The sequence below is a fragment of the Bombus bifarius genome, unplaced genomic scaffold, assembly GCF_011952205.1.
Source record: "Bombus bifarius isolate JDL3187 unplaced genomic scaffold, Bbif_JDL3187 scf7180000008030, whole genome shotgun sequence".
Taxonomy (NCBI): domain Eukaryota; kingdom Metazoa; phylum Arthropoda; class Insecta; order Hymenoptera; family Apidae; genus Bombus; species Bombus bifarius.
This window is the reverse complement of record NW_022884401.1, coordinates 232,475-257,156: the sequence shown is the minus strand read 5'-3', so window position 1 is coordinate 257,156 and position 24,682 is coordinate 232,475. Positions and strand designations below refer to the sequence as shown.

General features: G+C 43.0%; 1 protein-coding gene across 9 annotated transcripts in view; it reads right to left on the bottom strand.

Moving 5' to 3' along the window:
• The window catches only part of LOC117207432 (protein trachealess), a 138,449-nt gene that overhangs the window by 85,299 nt on the left and 28,468 nt on the right, over nucleotides 1-24,682 (bottom strand). For 2 of the 9 annotated variants that reach the window (XM_033447668.1, XM_033447674.1), the window contains exons 2-4: nucleotides 20,591-20,623; nucleotides 9,932-9,979; nucleotides 1,285-1,314 (exon numbers count right to left, since the gene is read on the bottom strand). In XM_033447668.1, coding sequence (XP_033303559.1) covers nucleotides 1,285-1,314; nucleotides 9,932-9,979; nucleotides 20,591-20,623 — 111 coding nt within the window. The remainder of the gene's footprint in view (nucleotides 1-1,284; nucleotides 1,315-9,931; nucleotides 9,980-20,590; nucleotides 20,624-24,682) is intronic. The other 7 variants (XM_033447669.1, XM_033447676.1, XM_033447673.1 and 4 more) reach the window with 5 other exon arrangements.

Sequence of the window (24,682 nt, the reverse complement as noted above, 5' to 3'; positions counted from 1 at the left end):
CCAAAGGAAAAATGCTCGGCTCGATCAGAACGCTCGGCTGTGGCGGCTTCGAGTGCCGGTTAACGCCGATCCGACGTTCCGTTCTTGCCACGAATATTCGAACGTTATTATCCTGCTGATACAGGCTGCGAAATCATAGAGCAGCGAGCGGGCGCGCGAGGGCCTGGCTCTGAAAAAAAGTTAATCGTCGAGTAGCGCAATAATTACTTTCGCCCGGCTCTGCCCTACCAGCTTCACCGCGAATACGCTTGCTCCTCGTCTCGCGCGTTTCCATCCTTCACCTGCGTATTCGCCAATCATTACGTTTTTAATGGAAATTTATCGTTTTCTTTTTTGCCTCGTTGGTTCGCTGTTTGGCTTCGCGTTTTTGTGATGTTGATTTTTGCTTGAAAGGAATACAAGGATGCGATGTGTGACAAATGAGTTTCTTGGAATACGACGGGCTTGTGAATTGAACGAATTTGAGAAGTCGAAATCGCAAGAAGTAAGAGAGGATTATATTTTAACGGGAATAAGGAAGAACTATGGTATTGAAAGAAGAGCCAGATAACGATTTAACATGACAATGTCTGGCAATTCGAGAAAATTCGTCAGATTCGCGATTCCGCGATCTTCTAACACCGTAGAAAGGTAACTATCACCTTGCGGAGAATCGCGTATACGTTCGGCTGCCAGGTAATTTACATCACAAGAAAAAAGTCCTCGATACCTTAAAAATTCTCAACGTCGTTTACTCCTCATTTTCGAGCTATCCAACCACATCGATTCACACGGCAGCTGCCTCGAAATTTCGTCGGACCCCTTGAATCGCGCGATTTGCATCCTTCGGCCTTTAGCGAGTCGCTCAATTGCTAGCAAATATCATTTGTAAATAGAAATAAATTCTTTTTGAATAATAGCAAACAGAGCATTAGTACCGGCGCTTACAACTACAATCAAGTATAAAGAAACGTTGAATCCCAAATAAATATTTTTATTTTTCGACAAAAGTGATTTCCTCAATAAAAAAAAAAAAAAAAAAAAAGAAAACACATCAATCTCTTTCCTAAATTCAAGTAAATAGCTATACTCAAAAAACGATCTACTTCCAATAAGAAGCATTCTGCCTGTAGAAGAAGTAGAATAAAAAGAGCCAAAGCAAAGGAAAGAAAGGATTAGAAGAAAGACTCCAATATCAAAGGAAACAAACCAACAGATAAAAAGGAAATGAACGCACATAAAAAAGAAACGAAGGCAAATAGAAGAATCGAACTCGGCATGCATTCTGACTAAGTGCTAGCATACCTTTCGAAAGCGTAGTGTCTCTCGTCAAATCTGTAACACATAAACAAGCATACGTCACTACAACAGCATTGGTAGAGGATCCGGCGCTGGGGTCATTGGATCAGAATAAAAGCCAGTGTGTGCTAGCCCGACCCGTTTTATAAACTAGTTTCGTGCAGCCTTTTCAGAGCGAGGGAGAACGAGAGAAGAAACCGCGTGGATAGAGGGAAGGGAAAAACGAAGGAAGAAAGAAGGCAGGGGATGGAGGATAAAAGTGAAGGGTGGCTGGACGAAGATTCAGGTGGGTAAAAAGTGAAAGAGAAAGAAAGAAAATGGGGAGAAGAACCGCGAATATTATTTGAGCCGGTAGACGGGTAGTTTGGTGCACATAAGTAGTTATACCTATAAGTAGACATAATCATCACCAGCGTAGGTAGGCAGACGGACGGGTAAGGTTAATTTCCAAACCCCGTATTATGGTCCCCGAATCAAGTTTTCCATAGTATAATAAGCAATTTTATGACGTGCACTCGTAATTATATTGAGATTAGATAAGACCGGACCCGTTTAGTTTTTGCAGCCCCTAACCTGCACGGGCATTGTCCAAGTGGAAAAATTTGGACCCGCGACAATGTTTGTGTGCATCCGTGTGTGCGATTCGATACGTCTTCGTAGAACGTCTATACGTTCACGTGACTTTGATGATACGTCTGTGCCTCTCGGGAACATCGTTAAGGATGAAATCGATCAGCTTCATTTTGATAATGAAAGCTGCAACATGTCGATGACTATCCAGTTGGTAATCATTTGAAATAATATTTAAATAGGTGAAGTGTGCGTTTCGTGGATTCGTTCCAGAGTCTTTAAACTATTTACTGTCGGCGAATTTAGAAAAGTTACGAGAAGAACTGACTTAACTTCCGAATATTAAAATCGCACCGTGGTTATTCAAATTCTCTGTTTTCAGTAACGATTCCATTTTCTGAGATCTGTAAATCCAAAAACCACGGTCGTATGCTCCTGAACGATCCGAAATCGATTTGCAAAGAAGAATGGAGAAGAAGCAAGCGTACCGGGAGCGATGGTTTTTGTTTGGCGCGAAACTCGAACCGACAACAAACAAGCCCCGCGACACGTTGCATTTACAATGCTATTTTTCTCCTAAATGGAACTTCTTCTGATATCGCGATCGAGAAGATCGGCAGAGGCCGGCGTTTTTCCGATAGGCCGTGATCGAGGGTGCGCGGGCCCGCGGCTCGGAATGTCGGACGAACCGATAAAAACCGAATCAAATATCCTACCGTTCGGTCTTCGTGGGCCTCGGCCCCGACTAATGAAAATACCCATTGTTAACCGGCCGGTTTTGCGCCGAGAAATTTTCGGCCCCAGTATCTCGATCTCGTGCGGCATTTCACTGCCGGACGTATTAGGCTGAACACGTAATTACTGCGAGTTTCTTTCCGCCCTTCCTCTCCAACGACGTACACGTTCTCCTATTTTGGACGCGCCGATCGTTTGAATTGACTCGATGGATAGGAAAAAGTCGCGAGAAGATGCTCTTGGTTGCTCTTGGAAATCGGCGAGAATGTTCTTTCGGTTAGTGGCGATGGGAGGAATTTTTTATTCGATGGAGCCACAGGGAAAACGATGGTTGAAAGCGTTGCTTATATGAGAATCCTTTTGATTCAGACGTTATTTCTTTCAGTTTCGATCTTTTACTGTAAGAGATCTGTTTTATTCGTTAAACGTGATAATTCACGTCTTTCTTTGGGTATATATTTTCGTATGCTACGTATATAGGTAACACGCGGTCTGTACATTTTTTCGTTCTTAAATTGAAATCTAATTCATTCTTAATAAAGAGCGAGTGCAATTTCGTTTGACGAACAAATTTTCGAGACGTCTTGGCTATCGAAGAAAACACGAAGTCTCAATGCGGAAGACGAGTCGTGGCCTCCGTTGGGAACGTCGATGGCCACACGACAATCGCAGTCAATTGCCATTACGGGAAATTAAATCAGTCGTGCTTCTATTTACGCGGACCCCAGCGTCGTGTAAATTGACCGACCACCGAGAGATAACACCGAGACACTCGATGGTGGAACTGAAAGACGGAATCGAAATCGAAACTTTCCAACGATCTACGAGATCGAACCTCCGACGAGGTTTCACATTATAATATAAATGTATATTCGCAAATGCGATGGAAATTCAAAGAAAGAATCAATCTACTTGACTTCGTAAGAAGAACTTAAATTCACAATAAAAGAAGATCGAACTGACAAGGAGAAAAGATTTTATCGTAAAATCATATAAGTATACGCTATCGTCGCTGCAACGTTAAAAATTCTCTACTACTAAACAAACGAAACGTGATCAGAAATTCTCTAGCAAAATACACTGTCGACAGCACCATCGAATTAAACGCCACGTTAACATTTTCTTAGTACACGCACAACCAAGTCAGCGAGGCACTTCTAGACACGATCGAAGATACTATTTATCGAAAACGCTCTACCAAAATACGCTATCAGCGAATCGAACACTACGATACGAGTTGCCTGGTACTAAGCAAAGTCTGTAAAGCCGCGGTAACGTAATGGTATCTCTCGTTTGGTCCGCGACGTCGACTCAAGACTCGAGGCATCGAGAAGATGTCGAAGCGGTGTATCGAGCTATTGACCTCGAAAAAGGAGGAGAAGAAGCCTCGGAGCTTCATTGAACGAGTCGAGAGGGTCGATACCGCGGGCGAACGGAAGAACGTGAAAACAATTTGAATCGCGGCCGGTTGCATTCATTTGGGGATCGGTTTTGGAACGGTTTCTCCCTGATCCGCATTTAAGTTAGCCTCACGTTCGGCCGCAGCACGTGATCCAGCTGCTCGAGAGGAATCCCACGTATCCGTGACGTCACTCCTATCTCGGCCCTCTTGGTCGAACACCAAGCTGCACGAGCCGATACCGGGCGCGAGCGCGAGACTTCTGTCTAGTCGCCTGACTTATTAGGAATTCCGCTCGTCCCACGTGCAGAAATTCGGCTGCGCCACGTGCATTCGCCGGACGCACGTTCTTATAATTTGCGAGACGTCGCTGGACTGCTTAAACCGACGCACAGCCCTCTTTCTACACCCGGTTCTCCGATCCTTGTCGACCGAATCGGTTCACCGTTCACGGCTCTTGTTAGCCCTGTCGATGCACGTACACAGACTCGCGGAAGTATTCAGAAGCTTGTAAACAAATACCTTTTACGAGCGTATTACGCGTTACATTTTCATTAGCGCTGTTAGCGATATCCCGATGTCTTCGTCCTTAGAAAGTATTCGTGCGATTGCTACGTTGTATCGATACTTACTGACTTTTGGCAGTGCTTTGAAGCTAGCTAGGAGCTAGGTTACAAACTAGGATTCGAAATAAGAAGAATTAGGTTATATTTTTGAGAAAATTTATGCGACGAGTATTTGAATTTTCTAAACGTCTCTGGTATCTCTTCCTACCTCATCGATATCTTATCGATATTTATCAAAAGTTGCTCTTACTTCGTGTGTTTGTATCGGTGATTTTTAACGTTTAACACGTACTGTAAATTTATGTAAATACTTCTACGTATTAATCTTTTTAATCTACGTCAAAAATAATCGAGCCTCGCCGAAATTTCTCTCGATTCAAGCTCGCTCTTTGAATCGCTAACAAACTCGTCTGTTTATTTATAATGGAAACAGGAGATATCGTAACAATCGTGTTTCAACTAAAAATGACGAATGTTCTCCGAAATCTACCGACTACCCTCCGATTTGATTTTTTCGCCGAGATATCATCGATCTCGTAAACGTTAGTTTCGTGGCAGAGGTGCCTTTTTGCGAAACGAACGATCAGCAGCCCGCATCATTCCTATTAATCACCACATTATCATTTAATTGATACTCTCGCGGCATGGCGTATAATGCCAGAAAAATATGCGGAGGCAGCGTATTCTTTCGGCCGTGCAGGAACTTTTTTAGCTCCCCTAAATCATGTCAGATAATAAGTCTCCGCGAATGTCCTAACGTACGGCGTGATAATTCACGATGATAGATATCGTAGCCGAATATTCGCATAATCCTTTCTTTATATTGGTCGATCAAGGGAATAAGATTTGTGGTGAAGCATCGGCGCCCCGTGGATACGCGCATGCCCCCTTCGTAGCTCTCTAAATCTTGCGCCATTTTGGACCATATTCGGTCACGCGACTTTTCCTTTCTTCTTTTCTTTTCTAAGAAGAACGCAGACCTTGACAATTTTAGACGCTCCTAACGTTAAATAAAATAATCGAAGATCACAGGAGAAAAACCTGGCAAGTATACTTTCGATTCTGCGATACTTAGCAGAAAAACAGACGAAAGGAAAAGAGGACGATGAGATAGGACCTACGCGAAGGATATTCCACAGAAAAGGAAGAAAAATCTTTACGATTATGTGTTTCTTATGTACGTGATACAAAAGAAAGTCTGTAAATCTGACAGGCAGGCTGTAAACAAGTATGTAGTAGTTGGAAGAAACATCAAAGAACCACGCTAAGGCGGTCGTCGGAAGAAAAGAAGAACACTCGTATATCGTAAACTTCTTGTATGAATTAAACAAACTGAGTATCCGATATAAGCAAAACATTAACAAACTGACCGAACATCGAACAACACATCCATCGTCCACCATAGCCTCCAAATCATTCACTCCCTTCTCAAACCTCTCCGCACTTCCATAGAACTTTAGAAGCCTCTACAGAACCTTTCGTCATTTGAACAAAAAAAAAAAAAAAAAAAAAAAAGAAAGAAAAAGAAAAAAAGAAAAAAGATAGAGAGAAAGGGAGAAAAAGAAAGAAACGGTAAAAAAAGTTGGAAAACAAAGGGGGAGGAAAAAAAGGAGTAGAGGCACGGAGTCGCGGTTCAAGCCGGTAACACGGGACACGGTGAAGAGAGAAGAATGCTCGGTATAGATCACCGGTCCAGAGCGTAACGCGGGGCATTGGTTACGGTAGGCGAGAGCGTGTAGAAACGCGCATTGTCGAGCTCTCATAAGACCAGGAGGAAATCGCGCGCGACAATAGAAGGAGAGTCGGGGCACTCTTCGTGGCAATAGAGGCCGAACGAGTCGGCTGGAAGAAGAGGTGTTGCGCGCGTTCGTCGCATAAGAAAAGTACCAAGCCGATGTCTCGACGCGGCCGTCCCAACCAACTCGGGGAAAAATCTTCCTTCGTCATTGTTTCGCTCGTTTCTCTTCCTTTCAACGTTATTTATCGGCCGGTTGAATATTCAGCCAGCACCGGGCACAAAACCGTCGGGACACAATCAGAGGAGCCATTTGGACCTGTGAGAGGCCAAGAAAGTTGGGAACACACGAGCTGCCACACGGTGTTCTGTGAGACGCGAGTACCCGACGACGACGACGACGACGACGACGACGCGAACGCGTATAAACGTAAGAGTCTCGGTCGTGCTCGCACACGCGCGTTCCGCGTGGATATTGTTGGGGAACGAGGTTGGACGTTGGACGAGCAGCACCGTCAACGCGAGTACAATGCCGCAAGAACGGCGGAATGCATTAATATTAATAGTGGCACCGAAGGAGTCTCCCGTAACGGTGGCTGGAGTCAGGTGAGGCCGTTCCTGCATGAGACCTTTCTGATGTTCACCGGCGAAATCTCTGAATGTCGTCTCTCGCGAGAAGATTCTTCTTTTTCTTTGTCTTTTTCACGTTGTTTTTGCTCCTTCTTTTTCGGGTTTGTTCAGTTGTTACGTTTTTTAAGGTAGTTTTAACGAGGTTGGACGAGTTGATTCAGTTTGTCGGAGTTGATGCCGGTTGATGTATCTTATTTGGCGAGATTTTGATACGCTCGATCTAATAGATTTTCCGGAGACGCAACTTTTTCTACGATCGGAGGTATTTTATCTTGGAGAGGTCGACTTGTTTGATAATTAATAAATTTCCTTCAAATTAATTCCCAATGCAATATTCTCAACGACAGAATCTTCTTGTAGACGAACTTCATCGATCGTTAATCAATCATAATCTATCTTTAAAGTTAAGAGATCTTCGAATATCGGAGTCCATCGACTTGGCTTTTTACCGGCTCGAATAACCGAGTGAACGTTCGATCGCTAGAATCTTTTTACCAGTAGCGCAATTTTTTCTCGAATGGTCGTGTTTCCACGCGTACAAAGGATTCGGCCGACCGCTTGTTAGGTTGGCAGCCCAAGCAGAGGCATACTTGCCATTCGATAAGGTTGTCGCCTGGAGCATTGGTTACGCCTCCGAGGTCGCCACCCGTTTACGCCCACGTAGGTACCTTTTCTTTATCATCACACCTTCACGGTTACTCGCCGTTCCGCCGTGTTACACGAACCTCTGCAGTTTAACTGTTAAACCGTACCTGCCCCGCCATTAGTACGTGCGAACGTTCAATTATATCATCGAGATATTTTAATCTTTGTCCGAACGGACAGCGAAATGCGATCAAATAGTCTTCTAGACGAAGAACGACGAAGAACTACTGCTTGCGGCGGTTATTGTTCTATGTAGATTTTGTATTTTTTAAATAGATTTTGATTTACTGGGTCGAAAAAATATTTAGGAAACTTCCTGGTCTTTTGTAGAAAGGGAAGTATTTTGCATGAATCAACGACTCTCTCCAAATTTAATCTTCAGCATTAATGCCATTAACCGAGATTCCGGTTAACGCTACACACTAGAGACAATGATCTACAAGCGAAAAACAGAGGTCGGAAATTTTGACGAAATCTCTGTGAAGATAAGAGAAACCGCGTCGTCCCTCTGGTCTCACCAGCCGTACAACAATACGGGCTGATGAATTATTGTCAACATCAGAATGGGTTAGGACCTTCTGCAGAAATTTCATACATACATGTATATGTATATATATATACATATATATATATCTGCAAGGCGGCATCTTCATAACGCGAGCAAAGGATTTTGATAGTCTTGTAGGTTCAGTCCTAAAGAACGTGGCGAGATGGAGAACGAGATACACCGTGGCAGATGCTTTGTTACGCACTGTGGTGCATAGGTGTATGAGTCATCGTTGTATTAATTAAACAAATCCCGAGGGCGCATAATTCCTTCAAGTACAAGATGCATGATTTTTTTTTAAATTCAGTTCCTCTTACTCGCGAAATGCATAATTTTTACATTCGACTTTCTCACATTTGCAACTCTAAGAGTAACATCTTCTTTTAATTTTACCTCGCCTCTCGACCTCTTTTTTATTCTTTCATTTATTCTCGACGGATTATTAAAATTAATATCATCATTAACGAAAGAAATATAGAAAATATTCTTTACTAATAAGTGACAGATTTGGAACAACAGGAATTTGAACGATAGGTTATCAGCGTTTGAGCTTAAGAGGGTACGCGTACGAGGGTATGCTAATTTCGTGAGTTAAACGCGCATAGGGTAGATTAGGCTTACAATGATACTTGCAGGGGTTATAACGTAATTTAAATTAATGAGAGAACGAAACACGAGCATCTCATTACGTATCGTTAAGTTAAACCTACCGGACAAATCTTTCCCTTTTACTTTCACACTCATATTCTACTAAACTTAATGTTTCGATATTTCATATTTAATGTCAACTACATATACATATATATATATATATACATATATAAAATTACTAAGCTGAAAGTATATTGGAAGTTCAATCCACAAATGAACTCTAACCATCTCAGTTACGTTCAAACACACTCCAGCGTGTTTAAAGAAAACAGTAAAGACGACACAATTTGACGAAGTAAGAAAGGGAAGTAGAAGGATTCGACTGAAGGACCGAACAAAGAGTGGCGACGGGGAACGTGTGTGCGTGGACGCCGGGGGAGAAATAACACAGCTCGTGAAATGGCTTAGGAGAAGAGCTGATCCGACTTCGGATCGGGCCAAGGCGTTTCGTTGGTCGCTTGACCTCGTCGGGTAATAAGAATAAATGTGATTCTATTACGGGTTCAATTGTTACTGCGGCAGATAGGCCGTCCTCGAAGCCTCCGACGAAAGAGGGTAGATGATCGCGACCGATAGCACGGTCCAGGATGATTTTACCTGTACCGACGCCGCTTTTTCGCTCCCGATTGCCACCGATATCGATATTTCGATGGTCCGAACGATTGTTCGTGGCTACTGAATTAGAATTGCGTATTGGAAATAGTTCGCCCTAATCAAATTTGTCCGTCAAAGTGTTGATTGCTATTTTGCAATTGCAAACGATTGTAGATGCGTCGACGACTAAGTCGACAATTGATCGAGTTGGTTTGTGGTTTATCTGATCGTAGGAACTTGAAATGCGATTTTTACAGACAAATTGTAGTTTCATTCGTAGATGTTAACGGTAAGTATTTTACACCGTTAGAAAATTTCGCTTGTAGTTCATAAAAAAAGAAAAGAATGCTGTTATATATTTTTGAAAAAGTTTTATAGGGTGCTGCTTCATACGTTGGATTATTAAAAGCTAGAAGCACATGTTTATACAATAAGTTGGCATTTTCTATACTTTTGAAACACGATTGATATTTACAATGTCCAATCATCGAAGAAAAATCACAGAAATATCAGGGATTCGAAGCAACACCGAAAACTCAAGCACTCGCGAGAAATTACTCAACAGGATAAAACGTACTCACCGTGCGTTGACAGAGGTAGGATTTCCAACGTCGTCCATGGACGGTTTCCTAGAATGAAACCACGAATGAAATTCGTTATTGTTCGCCTGCAGCTGCATTAGAGCGGGGTATTTATACGTGCTGTACAGATTAGGCGTTTGCCACATTCTGCTGTACATTTCCGCGTCCATCGTTCTTTTACTGTCTCTCTGTTCAATCCCGAAGAGACCAACCCTCAGAATCCCACCCCATTGTGTCTATTCATAACCCACTACTTCAAAGTACCCTTCCGATCACTTCAAATAACCCAAATATCCATCGAACAAATCAGATCCTCTCAAGTTGACAAATCACCAAACAATTTCTCTCTAACAACGTTTCTTTGCCCAAATGACACCAGCAAGAAAAAAACGTTCATCCCGTCAGTGTTCACCAAAAGATCACCGAAAGTCAGTGAAATCGAATGGAAAATCAAAGTTATAGTACGATAACGAAAATTTGTCCTCCTCTTCGCGATACAACTTCGTTCACAAGTCTGTTTTGTCAAATTTTCACGATCACAAAGCGTCACTGAAACCGTGTCCGACAAGAAAGTTCCATCGTTAAATCCTCCTCTTCTTTCCAAATTCGTATCCAAGCGAGTAACACGTGGTTGAGCAACGACTCGACGCGAGTGGACGTTGCGAAGTACAACCCCCGATGACGAAGAGGAATAGAAAGGGAGGAAGAAGAGGACGAGCGCGCGAGTACCGCGACCGAGGACAAGACTTTTGACAGGCGCAACACGCACGCGGTCTGAGGGCGTGTGCATAAGTGTCATCGAGTAGAGGCGCGTGTCGGTCTCATGCTCGGCCTTGCCCGAGCCACCCCCGTCAAACGTCACCCCCACCAGTTGGTTGTCGCTCACTGCGCGCGCCCCTAGCACGACTTTCTCGCGCCACACGCGCTCTTACCCCTCGATCAGGGATGTTTAACCCCTGGGCGAGTCTGCACGGTTGCTCGAGAACTCGTTACGTCGCTGTTAATTGCGAACGACGTGGATCTCACTGGTGGTTTTCAGGTAAGCGATGGTTTTTTGGAACAGTTTAGTATCGTAGTTCGCTGAAAAATGCTCGATACCCGTACGTTATAGTATAATGATACTGATCGTTATAAGAATGCCCGATACCGATACTTTTAACGATCATTTTCGTTTATTTATACTGGTGCTCTATTTATACGCAAGGGCGACATTGTTTTGCCCGGAGTTTGTTTATCGTTATGTTTTGTACGTCCAGACGGTGTCAATATCCCGAGGCAAAACAACAACATGAGTCGCTCTCGATTCGCATCGTCCTCTGACTCATGTACCGCTACATATTGTTTCGAGTATCATATTTCCAAGAATATATCGAAAAAACAAAATTTCAGATCACAATTGCTACGTCTTCCGGGGCAAAGTTACGCGATCATGTTTTTTTGATCACGACACGCAAGAAGTCGGTGCTCCATCTTCATTTGCCTGAGATCAGAAGGGCTACGATGCCAATAAAACGGGCTATCTCGATGGTGGATTGCGTATCTGTGTCTATGCCACAACGTCACCCCTCTTTCGATCCGAAAGTTTCTCTCGAAGGGAAGATCACCTATTAAAACCCAATGGGATTATATTCTTAGAATGTATTAATGTTGCCAGGATACAAACTGATATCACACCGATATATGTATATATTTTTCCCCTTTTCCAATAGATAAAAGAGATAAAAATTGAACTCTGACTTTCTTTAAACAATATCTTTATTCGTTGGAATTTTAAAACGCGTCATAAATCGAAATACTGAATTATTTTCTTGCAGAAAGAGCCACAAACATCTATATTTTTATCGATACGTATTACGAGAAAGACTTCCGATTGTTATGTTAAGGGATTTTGTCAGGAAATATGGGAAACTTTCACCGGCTTAATTATGAAGCACAACCAAGCAACCTCTCATTAGCAAACGCACGATACTTTTCCTACGAAAGAAAAAGTGAAGCGTAGCCTGGTTACGCTAGATTTTATAACGCCTTAACCGGTAACTAGTCCGGCTGGTGCACGTCTACAGAGAAGCTCGGAGCCTAACCGCTGGACGTTCCTTTTACGAAGACGTTTCCTATGCTGAACTGTTACGACACGATGATGCTCATTGCCACCGACGATGTAGACGCTACATAAGTGCTAATGAGCGCTTCTTCTACCAGATTTCCATCCTTCTCTACCTTTCTCATCGATTACCGATCCAATCGTACGCGTAGAATGTTAACGAAGAATTTTTTATCAATTTCAACGAGTGCTAATAATATTTCTGATATGGTCAGAAGAAAGAGCTGTTAATACGAAGCTTAAAAATATGTAATTAGAAGAAACGAATTCAACAGCGAATTAGTTTCGCGCATGAGTAAAAAATAAAGTTGATTGGAAATTTATGATGACTAATAATTACCAGAAATAGATTATTATCGAGTTATAAATATGTATAGGGTTATAGATTTGCAAGCGTAGATATTAAATACCAATAAATATAGAAGGGTAGAAATATCTCTGGGTATTAAATTCATCTTTGACACGATGCGGCATTAATCATCTGTAATTGAATTACATGCACGTGGAAATTGTTCTGATCAACGTGTAGCCACGATAGATATGTTGGAATAAATTCTGGAATGTAGACACAGTGTTCCGTGTTTTGTCTCGAATCGATTAAAGCATGTGTGTAATATGTAATTACCGGTTACACGTTTTATGGCAGGCTAAATGGTTTCCTGGTTTCTTTTAATACTCGATAATCGATTCACGAGGTGATAAATAAGGTGATACCTTCAAATGGGAATATTAGAAGACTCAAGTTATCGACATCTTTAATACAGCTCTCTGTAAGCTCTCTGCCAGCTTTACAAAGAATTCTCTTATTTATCAAAACCTTTTTAAAAAAGACGGTCGAAAGATATTCGCAAATTCTTCGCAAATATATCTTCCTACCGTATAAGAGGAATCTCATGGATTTTTTATACTTTTTACACCAAACATACATAGCAACAGAATTAACAACATCGATATCTTTAAACGTCTTCTACGCGGAAGTATCAAAGATCTCTGCACTGCCTCGAACAACCCCTCTCGCACGAATCACGCACGAAAGAACCAAGTAACATTCTCTCTAAGCTCGGCACGGAGTAAAAATGGATTTGGAGCTGGTCGGTGTGTCCGTGGCAAAAAGCACCTCTCGCGGGGTTCACGAAGGTTGGTCGAGCGCGGCGTGTGTGTGCACGGAATGGAAGGGAGGACGCAAAGAAAAGGCTTAAGCCGAGGGTTTCAACGGAGGGCAGAAGTAAGTATCCGATACCAAATTAAATGATAGGACGGCGTGCGCGCCGCTACCGGAGACCTGTCCTCATTCCAGCGCCATTTTCGGAAAACAGCATTTCATTGCCGCTGCAGCCCGACCAGGGTATAAGGAGGGTGGTATAAGGAAAAAAACTGAAAAAATCGAAAGAAATAGAAAGAGAGAGACAGAGAGAAGAAAAGCTCTCTCACGCGCGCAGAGACGTACATAATCGCGGACAATGCGACCCGTATACGGGTCCAGCGATCGCGGTAAAAAGTTATTTGTCAATTAATACACGCGTACCGCGTAGTTAGTCGCCATGAATACGCATGGAGGATACACGAAGACGAGGAAGCAACGGTGGCCACCGGTTAATGTTGTCGCATTACGCTGATGAGAAGAAGCCAATCATAGGGGGATCTTTACCACGGCGGCGGCAGATGGCGAAAAACACCACGAATCCGAGCGGATCGGTGGAATCGTTTCTAGAAGAGCACGGCCACTACAATGGAATGCTTTGACCGGATCCGATGCCCGTTCAAGATCCTACGGGACAGGATGGATCTTGAAGCTGCCCCGTCAGCCTGTGATCCTCGCTGTCGATTCGCCACGCATTTTTAGCAGCGTGCCGCACAAAGCGCTCTCGAAATTGGCTTCACCGCGATACGCGTGTCCCCCCAACGGCCGTGCTCCCGATCCTCCTTCTTCCTCTTACGTCAGCTCTCTGTTTTCTGCCTTTCATTCGCGCGTCTTCCATTCTAACCTGTTAACTCGAGAAAGACGAGTGCGAACTCGCGAGTTGAAACGAAATCGTTACAGCTTTCTTTTTAATAATCCGTGGATAAGAAAATTACTCAGCTGGATTACTATGTTTCGATGTGCTCGTCACGAAGCTTCTTAATACCGTAGATGCGTGGTTTACGTCAAATCCCCTTTTCCCTGATATACTTGTTAATTGAAGATAAAATTTAACAGATGCCATTGATGCACCTCGATAGAGAACATTTCATACGAACCAACCTAACGTTTATCCATCTCGCATCATCGACACATCGTTACAGTCATATTCGTAATACGAAATACAAGATTTATATCCGTAGAATCTAAAATCATCTGGAATAAGATTAACTCGCGTTCCATACCAAAACCGACAGATGCGTTGATATCTGTGAACGTGAGTAATTTCCAAGTTGTAGAGCGTTACAGAGGATTAACGTAGAAGACCTGGTTTCGCTATTGGCATCGAGAAGATGAAAACGATGTCCTCGAGTGGTTGCGCGCCACACATTTTCCATTAAAGGCGGACGAGCAAGAAGAGCAACGAGCGGCGCGCGATTATATTAATTAGCGAATACCGTGAAACCCGCGTAGGCCGAAAAGAAAATCCGCCACGTAGCAAATATATATCGATGACGGGGCGAAAAAAGCCGGAATGCAAAAGGCCGAGGGTGAGGGAAGCGGTTTGGCACATTTTTTGAATCGCAGGAATGCCGATACAAGCTATTAGAGGGAGAGTCTGGGGCTTCTTACGTGGAATCGTTAACCTCGGACGGTAGCCACCCGATAAAAGACATCGCGGACGAGCTCTGAATTAATGAATCGAACGGATGTAAAACTGTCGCCCCGGCTAACTGTCAGAAGAAACGGAAACTGTACCGGGACGATCCTTGTAACGATAGTTTCGCGGCCAGCTGGACACGACCGCTCTTACGCCCGTTAAGGATTTTTTCGTTTACGCGTAAACGTAAGTACGTCTACGTGAATAGACTATGTGGTTACACGTTCAAATCGTTTTCGAGTTTAACTAGGGAAGTACACGCTGTGTACAATGTTTTGCGAGCATTAAGAAGTTGTACTTGATTTACGCAGAATGCTAAATTTCCGAGTTTTTGGCGCGCGTCGTTGGAGTCTGCCTTCTTTGAAATACAATTTGTTTCCCTTCCTTTTCTTGTAACATCGACGATCTATCGCATAGATATTAGATCGCGTGTAAAAGGAGAACTCAGCTGATTAATCGATACATCGAAATATCTTATAGTTTTAAAATATCATCAAGTCGAAGCTATCTGTAAGTTTTCCAAAAGGATCACATTCTCATTTATCGATCGCATCAAAGAAGAAAATTATAAATCACGTTAGTCGATGTTAAGAAGATGTATAATGCGAATGACCATTCGCTTATCTCATATCGATTGCAACAGGGAGACGAATCGAAGAAGACACCGCGACACACCGTGAAAGCTCCAAGGTGGATGGCGTCGAACGATTTCATCGGATTCTCGCCGCAAGGGTCAAGTATACGAAGAGAACCGTACGATAGAGAGAAAAGGAAGGCGCGGCGGCGAAACGTACGGAGAAACAGAGACGGAGAGACGGAGAGCGTGCAAAAGAACGAAAGAAAGAAAGAGAGATGTTTGTACGCGCGCGTGTGCCTTGTGGTCACCCGTGGGCCTTCCATTCAACCGGTGGCTCGACTCGCCCACTCATTCCTTCATTCATACACGCTGCACGCGATTTGAATCGATAAGCAAACCACGGAAGCGAATCTTTCCTATTGGCTTGGCCACTGCCTCGTTATCCGCGTTTCTACACGGAGTTCTCCCTGTTCCCTTCTTTCTCGTCAATCTTTCAGTCCAGCATATTGCATCGAACGAAGTTACTACATTGTTTTCTCGAGAAAACAATTTTTCTTATATCTTTGTGAATTCTCGCGCTTTTTCAAAATCCTATTATTACGTAGTATTGAAATCGAAGAAGAAGCTGGTGTTCTTTGATGTCGTTAGAAATTGATTATTTAATAATTTCCTGGTAATTTTCAAGAGCGAGAGAATTATTCATCCTTCCTTTGGGGATCGTATTACCGATAAGAAAAAAAAGGGAGATTCGGATTTAGGTTCTCGGATATTAGCGCGATTCGATGAAAATCGCTATCGAGATTCGACTCGATATCGCTTATAATTCCTTCGAGATCAGTCGGGAACTCGAGACTATTAACGACTACCTTCTTATTATACTATACCGTATAACTATTCCGATATCAACGTGTGCCACGCATAGTACGTACATTACATGGTGTGGAAGTTTCTGAAATAAAACACCAATATCTCGAATGATATTGCAATAATTCCGAGCGAATCTAAGCCCGGATTCTCTTAGCGAACAGGGGCAGGCCAACGAACGCGTTTCCCGTAAAGCTGCGATGATCGTCGATCCCCGATGCTCGAGGAGGATCCAGAAGCCACCGATCCGGAGTAGCAACCAGCAGCAGCAGCAACAACACGCGGAGAAGAAGAGGCAGAAGCAAAAGTAGAAGAATAAGGAGAAGAGAACGTGAGAAAGAAGAAGAGCTACGATCTTGAAAGGCGGAGGAGTTCGAGCGAGAAAGACGAAGAAGCCGAAGAGGGCGAGGAACGTGGAGGCGGAGGAGGCCAAGGTGGAGGTGGAGGCGGTGGAAGGGTGAAAGGGTGAGCGAGGGGGGCTACGACCGGTCGGCTGGACAGACGCATGGACGGACGGGATGGAAAGACAGACAGGACTGGAGACCGCTCATTACGGGCGGCGCATGCGCGAGGAATGCGGCGGCTCTGGTCTTCTCGATACAATAAATATAGGATCGGATCGGATCGGCAGGCCAGGCCGAACGAAGACCAACTTATCGGCCATGGTAATGGAGGAAAAGAGATAGAACGATGGATAAAGAGGAGGTACGGAGCAGAGGATGGACAGACACACGTAGAAGCAACGTTCAGCGGGAAAGTAAGGATGAATCGATGAACGAATCGGCGGACAACAATGCCGAGCGTAGTAACGACATCCAGTTAAATCGAACGCCAGCAAAAAAATACGCGGTTGTTTAAGAGACCAGGCTTATACCAGGCCGGGACGCGTATCCTTGGCTCGAGCCGATCACGGCTTCCGGCAAACGACCCGTCGTTCCTCTGTTATTACGATAGCGGGCCGACCTTATCGCGATCGGTGCGCGATCGATCACCGATGAATTAGTTTTTTTTTTATGTAAGGTCGAGTTGTGTTTGGTTAATGGAGATAGTCCTTTGGATCCGAGAGTACAGTTGCCAGAACTCCATTTATTCGAATTTGTCAGGGGACAAAGAGTTACGAATGGATATAATCGGTATCCATTGAATGAAAATATTTTCCTGGATAAATAATAATCGACGTTGTATCGCAAGGAAACAGATATTAGAGGATTAGAAAGAGGATAAGAGATAAGAAAGAAGATAACGAATGACATCGCATCACGATGGTTTATGACATAAATATATCTAAATAACACCGCGGTTAAATGGAACGTAATTTAATTCAACGGTCGTAAAACCGAGTAATTGCACAATTAGAAAATTGAGATAAAAAAGCAACGGCGGCATTTATCCGTCCTTAGTTCGTAAAAATTTGATTATCGGTATCGCTTAAGAGTCGACGAGAGTAACATTAATTAAAATCATTAGAGGGACAAGATGAATGAAAGAGGAAAAGCACAAACAGCCTGTAATCCGGACACGTTTTTCATTCATTATCGATAATTTCTGGCGAACAACGCCATTAAGCTCGGTAGAAGAAGCGACTCACACGCGAACGCGATCGGCAGTACGCGCTCGTTCAAAGTTAGAGGGTCGCGATGCACTTGAAAGATGAGCACCCGGTTTAAAATTGTAGGGAGCGGACGTGGCCGATGTATTCGCGATATAAACGCTGATCAATCAGCTCGCCGGTGCATTTAATCGATAGTTCAATAATTATTAACCTGGCTGAGGGAACAGGGCCTCCGCAAGATTGCCCGCTTTACGAATTCCCATCCTGATAGTTTTGTTTCGCGACTTATAAATTGCCTGTCTCTAACGATCTCTTCCAGATGAACAGCTCATTAACGACGCGTATAAATTATTCCAACGATATTTCAACGATATCGTCCAATCGCCGATGTATTCACCTATATCGATCGATGCATCCACCTCGTAAACGAACCATTTTCGTCGAGCTTCGATTTATCGACGATACGTTCCATTCTATATCACAGAAGATCGTTGTTCGCCTATAATAATGTATCAATTTCCACTGTTTCTATGTAAATCCAGCTAGTTTCTTACATGGTGTTAACCTTCGTGCAGATGTATTTTATTTGATCGTTTTATGTTCGATTTTTTCATATAGACCGTAGTATAATTACGAAAGAAACTCCATGGTTCGTGATATTTTTTTATTTGAAACAAAGCGTGTTTTGAGAGAATTCGAACTTGAAGGGAAACTTTCCATTGAAATATTTCAAGAAAGGTAATATACCAAATCGTAGAGCGATATTTCAAGAAACACGTCAAATAAATTATATTGCGAAAGATTCGATTCAAGTCTTGTCGATGATCTTTTTTCGCTTCGCTGTATATTTCGGTGACAAAAAATGCAATTGGATGAACGATAAATTAAATAAAAGCTGGCCGATCGACTGGTAATATGTGTTCTTCTTACCGATGAGACCTGGTGGACCAATTACGCCATATTCCTTGCACGTGGTCCCCAGGCGTCTTATAAAAAGACAAAAAAGATGGAAAGACGTCGTATGCCGGTCGTATGCCGATAACGTCGTGCGAGCGTTATTAATTATCGTGGTTCGGCTGTTCGCAATTAGCGCTGGATCAGTTTCGGCTAATTACATCGAACCAAGTGTCGTCATTAATTACTTCCCATCGTCCGTTGAATTCATTTACAATAGCTTTCCCTGAAAAGCTGTGCCGGATCCTTCTACGATCTTGCAAATTACGCTCACGACCCTGCCTAGTTCGTTAAAGTACTCTTTGCGACGATGCGTCCAGCTTCGTCTTTGTGACTCTGCTGCATTTATTAGAACAATTTGTCAGAACACGCATTCGCTATAACTGTAGCTTATGTGCACTGGAACAGCTGCGTCGAAATTGCTACAAAGAGAGATGATTATAGAATCTAATGAAAGATTAGATCTTGGATCGCACATACTTAAACGCTTGTCACGGAAAACTTCTATGCACGTATTACGTGTGTTATATTATACGAAGTTTGAAATTTCGTTAACGCTATAAATAAAACACAACTATCACGATTATGCGTAATACATTCGCATGATACATTCGTACGAGATTTCTACGCATAATATTCAGATACTTTCTTGCGCATCGTTCAAGATCGAGTTGCCCGTAATAGTACACATTACGATACCAGCAAATAGTTTTCCTATTTGAAACCTCATCACACGCAAATAAGCGGAACGGCGCAGAACGTGGACCATCCGCTGGAAAAAGTGGATTTGAAGCGGCGTGCGAATAGTCAGAGCGGAGAGAAAGTATTCGTGGAAGGGCAAAAAGCCGGCATCGACATGTCGATCGAAAGAAGTGTCGCTAATTTGATGTAGCCGGTGTATACGGCGGATCGTATGGCGGAGTGGTTTGGTCACTCGCGAGTTGATTTATACCAGTGGGCAAGAACCTCGTGGCAAAGCTCGTTGCCTTGCTCATTGCTTCCACCGCTTGTCTCCGTTCTCTCTCTCTTTCCGTGCTCACTTTAAACAATGGAATTGCGTAGCGACGTCAATCTCTCTGTATTATTCACCTCGCCCCTTCGCTCCTCTATATCCCTAGTTGTTCCCTGTTTTCGCTACCTTTTCTGTCTTTCTCCGTCACGTTTTTTTCCTTTTTCGATCTTTGTTCCTTCGTTTTTCTCCTTCCTCTCGTTTTTTCCAAGAGTTTCTCTTTTTCTGCATCTGTCGGTCCTCGCGGGAGGGAATACATCGAGAGTCGAAGGATCGTTTAAAACGGTGTTACCAACGCCTAACGCCTCACCGGGTGTGTCTTTCGACTCTCGAGTCTTCGTCACGGATCTTTTCTAATTTCACGGATATCAGTTCAAGGTTTGCATGGAATACGCGTGATCGATAGATAGGTACGTGTTTTTCGCGGTAATTCGAATAATATTTTCTGATGGTATTTGTGGCTTTGTTGGAAGCGATTTGAGACAGGAAATCGTAAAGTTGGTTGGACAGTTTCGGAGAAAGTGAAAGAAAGCAGGAACGAGTGGCGAATAACTCGAGTTGAGAAAGAGTAGATTGAGTTTGATAATATTTGAGGAACGTGTTCTGTGTAACACGTTTGAAACGTGTTCGTCTGGGTTAATATTATGTTTGTAGCACCTGTCACGAATGAAAAATAGAAAAACAAAGATGTCCTAACGAGCAATTCCTACCGGAAATATTACATATACGTATGGAAAAATATTTGCCAATCATAGCATTTTATAAATACAGATAATCCTAGAAAGGAGAATTGTTTCTTGTACTAACTGCAAGTCATCTTACCTGTCTGTCCAACAGAGAGCGTCATCTCGATACCTAGAACAAGCGAACACAAAAACTTTGTTAATCTCGTATATTATCAAAAATCCTAATAATAATGCATTTAATGATAACAGACAATAAAGTGCTTGCATTATTTCCATAAAGATTGAGACAATTGCGATTGATTATAAGCTGCTGGACATTTAAATAGCTCAGGATCTTAATAAATCAATGTTATACGTGTGAGATAAAAATATAATAAAAAAAACTATACTAAGTCGTATCAGAAATCTATCTTGAAGAATATTTCATTCAAGATAAACGAGTGTCCCGTATGAATTACGGGTAAGATGTTACGTACGTAATTATAAGTTACCTATAAGTCATCCGACATGATTTCTGTAATTACGAGCATACTGTATAATATCTCATAAATATCTGATCTGCATATAGCAATTCAAGAAGCTTCAAAATAAAATCCATATAAATAGCGATTTAAAATCGTACTTTCCTCGACGAATGCAACAATATCGATTATATTAATTTGTTATGGTGTACGATCTTTGCCCGGTCCCCTATACGCCAGTCTCAAGACCCGAGAGAACGTATCACAGCTTACAGGAAAAAGCTTTTATATGAAAGCCTAGCTGTGAATAAGATCGCCGTCGTAAATTGTGCGCGAGGCTAATCTCACGGTTGAGCGCGGCCATAGACTTCACTTCGTTTGACTTCGACGAGTAGCGAGACCCTCAAAAAAACTCTCTGTCGAACGAATTCGCAAGCTTTTCAATTCGTTCGTTCCTTGCAGTTTGCTTTTATTGGAAGCTAATGCTTTGGTTTAGGAAACAGCTAACAATAACCAAGACGTTTCGTAAAATACGTTTTCAACCCCAACTTTGTAGCTATTTTCACCTATTTCAGTAGCGAGATAGGTTTATGCCACGATACGCCATTAATCTCGAAGTCGCATAGAATAAATTTTAAAAACTTTACGTTAACAAAAATATCTATATCGCAATTTTTTCTACCATCGATTCCACTCGCCCAACGTAACTCCTACAACAACGCTAAAATTCACCCCAAAAGTAAAAAAAAAAGACACCTAAAAGGCGTCCCCTTTCTCCATTCTTATCGCCGTGAAACTGAAGCTGGAAAATCGTGAAACTATGTTAAAGAGAGAAAACCCTGGCAAAGTGAGAGAGAGAGAAAGAGAGAGAACGAGACAAGGAACGAAATAAATGAGAGAATCGAGATCAGAAGTTGGTGCGCGTGGTGTCGCGGATGAATCAGAAGGTGCGAAGAAAGTGGGGCCTGTCAGCGGGACATGATTTAAAGCCAAATATTACGACAGAGAGCACATTTCTCGAGCGTCCCGGCCCGGTTTCACCCTAGCGCGGCGTCGCGGCACGGGGGTGGCTGCGACGCGAAGGGATGAACCGTAAGTCGTGCAGATATGTTCGCCACGGTTTATTACCGGGATGCCGGAATGGCCCAAGCCCGTAGGAACATTGATTTAATGCGGGAGTAATTGGGCGACCGGACGTCTCTATGAGCACGCCACCTTCCACCGCTAATGTGTTCCCGCCCTTCTAACCTTTCGGTTAACCACCATGCAAGCGAGCCACGCTTCAACCCCCTCTTTCTACCTTTTACTTTCTCTGTCTGACGTTGTACAACCTCCACCCACGGGACGTGAGAAAGGCGAACGCTTTATTGCCGCTTTTATTGCTCGACGAGTTTTAGCCGCAGTTCGGATCGGCTTATGGCGCTTATTAAACTTTGATGTCACCAAATCGCTCTCGCGCGCCTCTATCTATACCATCCGCCTCGCTCGTGGCGTGCATGCTTATCTGTTGGGAATAATATGGGAGAAGGAGAAGAGTTGGCAGGTCGGAACAAGAGGAAATTTAGAGTTGGTATCTGTTCTTTTTTTTATCCTGATTTTGAGAAACGATACGACATCGTAGAGGGTGGTTCGGAGTTTCGACGTTGGTTAAGATTTCAGTCAATGGTTTTGTTAGAATTGGTCGAATAGCAAAGCTGTATAGTAAAATATTGGAGATCTGATCTTTCTATCAGATACGCTGGAGAAATATATACTTCGTAATCGTAATATTTTTACAACCGAAAGGCGTAATATATTTATCCGTATCTTCTGAATTTTTCTATCTTTTAGATAGCTTTAGATGATTGGTCTAAGTAACGATTTTCGAAATTTTGTTCCATAATAGTTTTTCGAAAACTCGCGAGTATCGAATCGCAACTTTTCCTCTTACGAATTATTCTTTCGCTCGTTCTATCAAAAGTACAGACGCTGTTACGCTTTATTTTTATTACTTTTATTATCTGCAGAACCAATCTTCGGCAAGTGAATGTTAACTTCAGAAGCACGATCGTCGTTAATGTTAGGACGTTACCGCTTGCAGTTTGGCAGATCGGACACCCCTAAAACATCATACGATACGCATAACAGCCCATGATTCTCACCTTGGACGATATCGTCGTATATTCAGACACTTGACGACAATGTGTCTTTACGAGTCCATAGAAGGGTAAAGTTTCTTACTTTCCCGTAAAATTTTGTTGCCTCGACGGAGAGATTCCCGTTAAACGGGCAAACGGTATTACCGGAATTCACACTGATGATCGGCATCGCGTGCAGCAAATTGAAGGTTGCGCGTAGATTTGCGTGCGATATCGATGATGAAGTCTTCGAGCTGCTCAAATTTTATTAGCCACGAACTCCGTAATCGCCGTGAAGTAAATGCAAATGATTTCAGGCTGAAATAGGCGGTTGAGTCTTATTTTTCCCGCTTCACGTAACACGAATTAACCAGTTGGGGTAATGCCCGAAAATTACCGAGCATTTAGTCCCCCGAAGAATGCGCGAACCTGGACACAGGCCTCTTCTCTCGTCATATGCCATCTATCGAACGTGTTTACGCAGTTATAGTATACTGAAAAGTATTTCAAAATTCATATGGTTGATTCTGTAAACATCCGTATAAACGATTCTATATATACGACGATTTTAACGCCAATCTATAAATTTATACAAAAAGTCCTCTTCCTTCTTTCTAAACTAATCGCTGCGCTTCTATTCGAACTAACAGTTCTATTAATTTGATCGATTTCGTCAATTCTATTATACCACTGTGAATCGACTTTTCAACAAAATTGCTCCCCTCGCCCGAAAAAACAGAAACCGACAGAGTCGACTCTGAAAATTACCATTGTCGTATCAACGGTAGAAAATCACCATTTCGCGACACGTGTCGATAAGACGAAACAGATCAGAAGACGTAGGCGTACCGCAAACGTGCCTTACGAGCAGTCATAATACGGGGGGCAGAGGTTTGCATCCACACATGGTGCGACCACGTGTTTCAAGCCGAGCCGGCAGCCGAACGGTGTAAACTTTAACTTTGCCTAACACCGGCTGCGCGGAATGTCCGTCCCGAGGACGAGCTGCCTTTCGATCCCGGCGTTGCTCTACAGAGGGTGAGAGTTCGCGCGGGGATAAACGCAGAAACACGGCGAGCTGAAGCAGAACGCTCAAACGCGGCGGGGGAAACGCGACATGTATGTAATAACTAAGTGATGTGTCGGCATAGTAAGTGGCATTTTCGTTTGCCACACCTTGTGTAAAGAGGAACGTCGGAGGGTAGGAGAGTTTTAGGGTCGTTTCCCTTTCTTTTCAGTCGTTGACGATCGTGTTTGGTTTCCAGTTGTCTGATGTGAATTTATAAAATTTGACAAAACATTTGTGGAAAATCACCGGATACAAGAACACTATGGAAACGCGTGATATACGAAGATACACTTTTCGCGATATTAATCGTGTTCTCGTGTTTAAACTCTAAACTTCCTTAAACGCATCTCAAATCCCTTTTCCAAAGCCTCCCCTATCGAAGAACCAATTGCCAGAACTCCGCTTAAATCTCCTATCACTAACGTCGCTATCGATTCTTCCTGTCGAACTAGGTTCAACCTTCAACGCGCGTCACATCTTTTTCAACCCGTTTCCCACACTCATCCCCTTCAAAATTACTTCATAGAAATGCAATCTGAAAAATCACTTCCATACTGGCAAACCATTACTCGAAATCGCTT